At 37.8% G+C, this 8,402-nt stretch overlaps 1 protein-coding gene and 1 long non-coding RNA gene across 2 annotated transcripts in view; one reads left to right on the top strand and one right to left on the bottom strand.

The window, feature by feature from the left end:
* Positions 1-8,402, bottom strand: part of mybbp1a (MYB binding protein (P160) 1a) — a 45,593-nt gene that overhangs the window by 21,476 nt on the left and 15,715 nt on the right. Inside the window, 10 exon segments of the mRNA XM_015022002.1 lie at positions 1,325-1,421; positions 1,591-1,725; positions 2,961-3,118; positions 5,178-5,351; positions 5,437-5,568; positions 5,647-5,766; positions 6,957-7,114; positions 7,201-7,294; positions 7,784-7,892; positions 7,978-8,301. Of these exon segments, the coding sequence (XP_014877488.1) occupies positions 1,325-1,421; positions 1,591-1,725; positions 2,961-3,118; positions 5,178-5,351; positions 5,437-5,568; positions 5,647-5,766; positions 6,957-7,114; positions 7,201-7,294; positions 7,784-7,892; positions 7,978-8,301 (1,501 nt within the window).
* The window catches only part of LOC106939569 (uncharacterized), a 13,484-nt gene continuing 8,208 nt past the window's right edge, over positions 3,127-8,402 (top strand). Inside the window, exon 1 of the long non-coding RNA XR_001422873.1 lies at positions 3,127-4,240. This is a non-coding gene — a long non-coding RNA (uncharacterized LOC106939569). The remainder of the gene's footprint in view (positions 4,241-8,402) is intronic.

The raw sequence follows: 8,402 nt of genomic DNA, 5'->3' as shown, positions 1-8,402 counted from the left end.
GAATCTGTTCTGCTCGCTACAGCTCGCTGCTGCATCACCGGCTTCGCTTCCGAGCATTGAATGGGAAACTACAAACGTTTAGCGATTTTGAAGAAAAAATCATCAGAATTGGTTAAGTTAAATGAAAAATAGGTACTTTTTAGTACAAACCACAGGGTGAAAATAGCAATATAAATTATTTTATCATTATATATTATTTTAACACAATGACCGGTGGCTCCCCTGACCGCAGGTCACTGGGATGCAGGTAATGTTAGCTAAATGATGACTAGCTAATATCAACACAGCACCTTAAGCGTAACAAGTAGCCTCTAGGCTACTGACAATGTTGTCTATATTCAGCTACTTCAATTCATTTTGCCCCCAAAATAAGTCGATCACCCCCCACTCCCCCCACCACTCACACACATCATTCAACCAGGCAGCCTCTCCATTTTGGTAATCCACAGGGGGGCCAGGTGAAAAAGTTTGGGAACCACTGCAGCAGGGGCTCCTGGATTTCCCCTCTCTGTGCCATTGTTAATATGTCGTAACATGTTTTTCTGAGCATTTTATACATGTCACTGTTTACATCCTTATTGTTTATTCTGTACAAATAAACATAGTTATTTTTATTTTAAAGGTTACATAAAGGCTTGTTTATGTATTTATATTAGAGTAAAAGCCCCTCCCCCAAAGAAAACCAATGCCCCCCCCTGCTAAAGTCCTCTGGGGCCGGGCCTGCATCGATGCTGTACATTCAAACAAGCTTGCAGCCAAGCATGTTTTAATGTTACACATCACAGTTGTCTGCATGTAGCTCAAAGTCTAAACTGGTATTTTTAGACTTTGTTGTGAATCTAAGGTGTAAAGTTCACCTTCAAGCAAACGTCTCCCTTTTATAGATATTTCTGCCAGCGCATCCTGGTGTCCTCTGAACGCTCCCGTTGAGAAATGTTGTGCTAGTGGAACAAAACTTTTGAACTTATAATGTAGGAACTGTCTTGTTCCACTGCCAGACTTTTTCACTTGTAATTAGTACTTTTTATCAATATTATGGAATTATTGACTTAAAACAAAACTAATTTATTTGTAACTTAGTTTTGTTTCATTTTGAGTGTAATAAGATAATTGCACTAGAAACGAGACAAAGATACTGGGTAAGATTTTGTGTTTTTGCAGTGTGGAAAGTGTCAGCTGCTAACACCTGCTGCCAACTAAACCATCTGAATGTTGGGTGAAGCACCATGTGTTTCCTATAATCTAAACACAGCAGCCTCCTGCAGTGAGAAGGTCACAACAAGTGAAATGCAACCATGAACTGGATCAACGTGTGTAAACATACATCATTTACTGATGCTGCTGCTCCGTCAGCTGTTGGCTCCTCTCTGGTCTCAGTGGGTGCAGCGCCACGCAGCACCTTCACCACATAAAGAGACGCACTGAAAGGAAACATAACATCAGCAATGAATTCACATAAATAGGGTAAAAAAAAAATCTGCTTTCCTTTGTGAACTCTGCTTTTCCTTGAGGGGGTCATTAGAGGAGCGTTCACAAACATGGAAGGGAGGCATGTGAGAAAGTTCAACATCATTTTCTGTAGCCTGATACCTGAAGTAGTACAGACACAGAGAGGAATCCGACAGCTTCTGGGCTTTGCTCATCAGTTTGTCCAGCAGGTCGTGGAGCTCCCCCTGCCTGTCACCAGCAGTCCTGCAGTAAACTTTGGACCTGCACAAATGGTTCCTGGAAAAGAGAAGGAAAAAGTTCAAATTAGGTTTTAGATTATTAAATTATAAAGCTGCAAAAGTTTCAAATAAAAGCTTAGGGAAGCATCACCAGAGCAGGGATTAGAACAAATTTAGAATCCAGAAAAACTACCTTAGCAACTACTTTTTAGACTCTTATTCCTACCAACCCAGAAATGGAATTGACCAGAGGTTTCTTATCCAACAACTCTGAGCAGGAGCACCTAGTCTACATACTTAGATCAACATTAGATTCTTCTTCTTATTTTGCTCTTTCCTTTGATTTGTTATTTTGTTTGTATTTCCTTTTAATTCCTGTAAAGCACTTTGTATTGCCTTGTTGCTGAAAATGTGCTATTTAAATAAAATTACATTTACCTTTACCAGCAGTTATACCTGATGAGAGAAAATTGATTTTTTCTTTTGAAAGTCCTCTTTAAACTTCTACAACAATTGTTTCATTGTTACTTAGAGGGCAGCAAATAATGATTATTTTAGTAATCAATTAATATGTTGATTATTCTGATGAAAAAGGTAGCCACATCCATCCATCCATTATCATACACACCCAGCGTTTCCCCCAGAAACTTGGCCCTGGTGATATTTAAACCAGATGTCTGGAGCAGTAGATCTGAGTAAAGGTTAAGTAAAACTAACTAAAACTTAAACTGAAATTCAGGAAACATTTTAACTGAAATAAATAAAAATGGTAATAAATGGGAAAAACTATAATTAAATTGAACTACATCATGCGTTTATAAACTGAAACTTATTGAAATTATAGATAATATCCTTCATTTGGTGTTTATTTATTAGTCTTTTGAACCGATATGAAATTGATTTATTTGTTCCCCAACTCAAGCAGTTTCCACCACCTGTCAAATGCAAAAGTTGGGCAAAAAAACGAGTCAGTTGGTTGTTCAACAATAATTGAATACATTTTTGGAATATCATATCTTCTGTTGAGTATTAATTATCCAATTGATGTAATTAATACTCAAATTATTCAAAAGGTCAATATTTTGACATTTTGAAATCTGCATCTAACCAAAGTATGAAAAAAGTACAAAAACTAAACTAAAACTAAATAATACTTGACTGATATTAGTTTTTAGAGTGTTTATTTGCTAAAAAAAAAACACTAAAAATTAATTAAAACTTACAAAAAGTCACAATGGAATAAAAGTAACCCCCAAACTATTACAATCCTGATCAGAACCTGACAGTTTTTACCTGAAGATATCTGCTGCTCTGCGGAGGAAGTCCTGCTCCTGCTGCTCACTCCCAGAGCTCATCCCTCTGTTGATGATGTTTAGCAGCGGCTCCACTAGACCCAGAATGAGAGGGCTGCCGGCCTGCCGGGCCACAAACACCTCAACCAGGTCCAACACCTGAAATGGACATGTTATCACTCTGCCAGCATGCCTAGGTGGGCCCCATATGGGGGAAAAGAGGGCAGACCAGATGGGTCCCGTATGGGTTTGTCCGTGGGTTCCACGGTGGGGCCACAGCCCACATGGGCCCTACATGGGCCCTACCTGGGCAAACCCATGTGGGCTGCCCTCCTTTTCCCCATATGGGGCCCACCTAGGCATGCTGGCAGGGCAGTGACAGAGAGGTTTTTCCTACTGCATGTCCCAGACATCTAAAGCAGCCAATGAGATTAGTGCTGGGCAATAAATCAATGTTATTGATTAATTCATTTTTAGTCTTTGAAGATTTCATTTTTGGAAAATCTGTACTTTGTTTCACCAGTGCACTTCTTGGATTTTCATACGTGTGATGGCAGATCGCCCAGAGCTGCCATTTAGTTTGACGAGCTTCGTTTACAGCTTCTATTTATTTCAACGATGAATTCAGGTCAACTCTACAAAAAATGTCTGACTAAGATTTTTCTTTTCTTTCTTTTTTAAGCAAAGGTAAAGTCATAATATTACAAAACAGTATAGTGGAAAATTTTAAGGATACTATGATTATGAGTAAATCAATACAGAACACTTTTAAGATTACTATGGTTACTGACTGAATCAATGCATAACATTGTCATGATTCTTGTGTAATGAACGTACTCATGAGTCTTCTGAAGTCGTTTCTCTGAACTCTGCATTACAATAAAGTTATTCAATTGTTTCTTGTTTGCACCCTCAAGATGTCCTTGAATGTTTAATGTCCCTTATGAAAGAACATGTGCATTCTTTCTGTTTTGTAATTAAGTAGATTGTCCAACTATGTGAATGGAATGAAACTGTAAGAGCCATATGAATAAAATAAGTAATTATTGGTATGACAGTATGACCATCACCAAGTATGAATGGGAAGGTTACTGGCTTTGTGTGGATGAGGAAGTGGGTCCACAGGGTGGTCACAGTTTCTGTTGACCGTGTTGTGGTGCCGTTGATTGTTTGGCCTGGTCAGACTGTGTTTCAGTCCTTGCAAAGTTTGAAGCTTGACAATCTAAAATGGAATAAACCGATAATTGACTGAACAAAGAAGTGGCCTGAGTTGATTGAAACGTATCAAACAGATGAGATTCCCCGAGTTAACCCAGTGCGGCCCTCTACCACCATTAGTTTGCCGCACATTTAGAAACCTTTTCTATAAAACTGGGTGCTGTGTTCTGCTTGAAGCTCTTTTTCTCCTGTGTTCAGGGAGCAGAGTCTTCAAACTCATGAAGCTTTCAAATTAAATACTGATAAAGAATAGATATTCTTACTCTGGTTCTTGAAACAGTTTTTCCTCACTCTTTGCTAAACATAATTGACACTACAACAATCATAATAAAATGAGAATATGAAGATTACCAGAATAAAGTCGGAATATTATGTTATCCAGTTTAGGCCCGTCACAAACAAATAAATAAATTCTGGGTGATAAATTGTCACAGAAGTTATTGCGATATTATTGCTTTGAGACCATTTTCTAGCAATATAATGGTAATGGCAAAATAATGCAAGAATATTGTACATTAAAATTAACATTTAGCACTGGAACTGGAAGACATTTTAAATCTGATGTCTCATTAAACAAAACTGTCCTTCAAAAAAGGGGCTATTTAAGACCAATGCACCAGACTGAAGAGTTTTGTTATCCAGTTTTTGGTAGAAAGAGAGACAAGAAAGAAAAACAATAAACCAACAACAAAACATTAATTATGCAGCTTTTTTCCTCACTGAAACAATTTTTTTCTCATAATTTTAAGACTTTCTTCTGGTAAAATTGCTTCTTAATTCTGCTAATATAATGATTAATTTCTTGTAGTTCGTACAACTCATATTGAGATGATTGAAATAAAAAACATTTTTGATTTTTTTTTTTGTCATTTGCAATTTTTTTTTTTTTTTAGAAAATAAAGCAAGAAAAGAAAACATATTAAAACCAGATGTGGTATAAAAAAGATTGGCGATGTTATTTTGATGCCATCTTGGCCAGCTCCAGCTGAGGGCCAGTTACCTTAATCTTAAAGTCCCGGACAAGACCCCTCTCTTTCTGCAGCTTCATCTTCTCATTTTTCTTTTCCTCAGTCTTCTTCTTTTGTTCTGAGAACAGCGCTGACAGGCTCTTATCAAGCTGCATCATAGCTTCATCATCCAGATCTTCATCGCTGCTGGCGTCCTCCTCAGTGGCCTAAATAAGCAGCATATTATTACTAAAATAAGCTGAAGAGGTTTGGACTTGGAACCAGACAGGAAGTGCTGACTGGATCACTCACCAGAGCGTTCTGCTGCTGCAGGACCTTCATCAGCTCAAGGCGAAAGTTTTGGTCCACTTCTCCCTCCTCCATCTCTTTTTCCTCCTCCTCACCCTCACTCTCCTCATCAGAGCCATCCTCTGACTCATCATCCTAGCCATAAAATATTTTTGTAAAATCAGTCTCTAAACCTGTAAAGTGTGAAACTGCAGAAGAGGGAAAGTCTGTAACCTCCATGTCTTCATCTTGTTCCTCGTCATCATCATCCTTCAGCTTCTTTTGTGTTTTGTTTCCATCGTCAGTGACGACTACAGCGCCGTCTTCCTCATCTTCCTTGTCTGGGTCCAAGACCTTTCAGAAAAACACAGCAACACTTCCTGAAAAAATCCACACAAGCAGTAAATCTGGTTTTTTACATCTGACTAAAAGTTGTACCTTTTTCTCCAATTTTTTAGGGCTGCAACTAAAAGTGGTCTTAGTTATTGATTCATTTATTGATTATTCTGATGACTAAGTGGCAGATGCTCCATATCTTCATTTAAGGCTTTTTAATATATTAGAAATACATTAAAAGATGCAAACAAACAAATAAATGAATGTATGTTTTTAATATAAAATAAAACATTTTATTGCCTATGATGCAACAACATAGCAATCCTTTTGTGAACTTGAACCACGTAAAGCTAAAGCTATGCCACTTCAGGTGTTTGGTTGTGAAATATATGTGGACAAAAGTGTTTGTTTCTTAAATGTAACATGTATTTAAGATAACAAATTGCATGTTTTTGTCTTAATAACATGCAATTTTAAGTCAAACATGCTCAGAATATTTTTGTTTTCAGCAGATGCCCATTTTTGAGTCTGCATACTTCAGTTAGCAATTAATTAATTACTAAATTAGATGACAATCAAAATTAATTCTCTTGGCCTTAGATTATTCTAATAATTCAGTTATGGCAAAATATTGGCATGCGGCGTCTGGTGTGGGACGCAAAATGTCATTTATCCAGTTCTGTTATGAAATATAAACAATACAAGCTCCTTAAGTTCCGCCTTAATAACTCTCATTCAGCCTCATGGTGGAGCAGCAACAACTTATTAAAAATTTAATGATGTATTTACAGACAAAAGAAGGTGCTTTTGTTCATACAGTCAGCATTTATTACAGCCGACAAAATAAAGTTAAAATGTAATAAATTTTAAAAATCCAGGATATTATGAAAAATAATTGTGTTATGGAAAGATGGTGGATACAAGAGACAACTGGCCTCTTAATTAATCATTAGTCAATTGATAAAAATCTATTTTAGATTAACTCAATTCATAACTTGCATCCCCATTTTCAATGCAAGTTTCTCGATAAATTCCCACAACCCCCATCAAAGATGTCACAGAAGTAACATTTAAAATGAAGATGCTTCAGCCAAGAGGGACAGAAACAAATATAAGTAAATGTTTGGGAAATTAGTCAAATAAAATAAATAACATGTTACTTCCTGAAAATGTACAGTTTTAAAATCCAGCTTGGACTGATTACTCACGTCTACGATGGCAGTGAGTGCTGCTGCAGTTACGTGGGGGCAGATGGAGCTGAAGACCGTCTTGCAGACCTGCCTGATGTGTCGACTCTGCTGGGACAGCAGGGACAGCAGGATGTCGACCATCACCTCCACCCACTCTGGCTCCTCCTTGTCCATAGCTGCAACACGTTCATGTTACAGGTGGAGTTAATTATTATTCTGAAGGTCGGTGCTGAATATTTATATCGGAGTTATGCAGCCTCACCCTGTTGTTTCTTTTTCTTGTTGATTTTCTTCTCCTGGGCTTTATCAATGCAGCTCTGCAGGTCCTTCATGATGTCCAGCACCTCATCCGGAGCCTTCAGGGAGAGAAATTCAAATTAAACATCTGGACTCTAAGAGTTGCAGAAATCCTCTCCTGCAGAAGCGTTTCCATTACAAAAGTGCCCAAAACTGTGTCAATATTCCATATTCATCAAAAAATAAACAATTTATGTGTTTTTTCCATTAAAGTTTAAATGCACTTAAAATCATGTGAATAAGTTTTAAAAAAACATCCTGCACCATAATCCTCCTACTACTTCCTGTTATCTTCTTCCTCTTTTCCACCAGTAGTAACATCCGGGTGTTGATCATGTGACTAGTGATAAATTGTTTCCATTGCAGTTTTGCATAATACACCAATTTTGATGCAGCCAAAAGAAACACGTCACCTTGCAAAAACGTTATACCAAGTGGCGTGAGATTTTTCAAAATTTGTATGTTTCCATTAAGCAGATTTCTTTTCGTAATTACAATTATAGGTTCAATGGAAGCACAGTTATTAATCCTGAAAAAGCTGCTTTTACCTTGAAGAGGAGCATGCCGATCAGCAGGAAGAGCTGCTGGAACGCAGCGCTCTCTGTCGTCCGGCCTTTCTTTGCTTTTCTTTTCAAACTGGCCACTGACTCCAGCATGCTGACAAACAAAAAACCCAAAACATTTTCTTTAAACTGTAAGTGATCAGGCATGTAAAATAAGGCATAATCCTGCTCTGTCCTACCCGTTCCAGGCCTGTTTTTGCTCAGCGCTGAACGGCTGGATGCTTTGAACGTGTTTGGGATGGCTGAGCAGCAGCTGAGCATACTGGACCAGGTGGTAGATCCACATGGTGCCATCTGCCGTTACACCAACAGATCGCTTCTGATTGACAGCTGCGCTGTCGTCGATGAGTGGCATGTGGTGCAAAGACATGAGAAGTCTGGATGGAAGATAGGAAAACGTATGTATACCTTCCTTTGGACAAAAAAAGAGTTTCACTCAGCCATCTGACACTTGTTTAACAAACTTTGCAGCAAAAGGTGAAGAAAAAACTATGAAGAAAAAACTATGCTACTTAAGTTCTGGGTAGGACATATTTACAGACAAAGGCTTTTTTTTATCTTAAATGCAAAATTTATATATTTTTGTACAGTTTTGGCCAAAATA

The sequence above is a fragment of the Poecilia latipinna genome, unplaced genomic scaffold (assembly GCF_001443285.1).
Source record: "Poecilia latipinna isolate Pla-1442-1.1 unplaced genomic scaffold, P_latipinna-1.0 Scaffold2910, whole genome shotgun sequence".
Lineage (NCBI taxonomy): Eukaryota > Metazoa > Chordata > Actinopteri > Cyprinodontiformes > Poeciliidae > Poecilia > Poecilia latipinna.
Note: the sequence above shows the minus strand (reverse complement) of the source record. Positions and strands in the feature narration are given on the sequence as shown.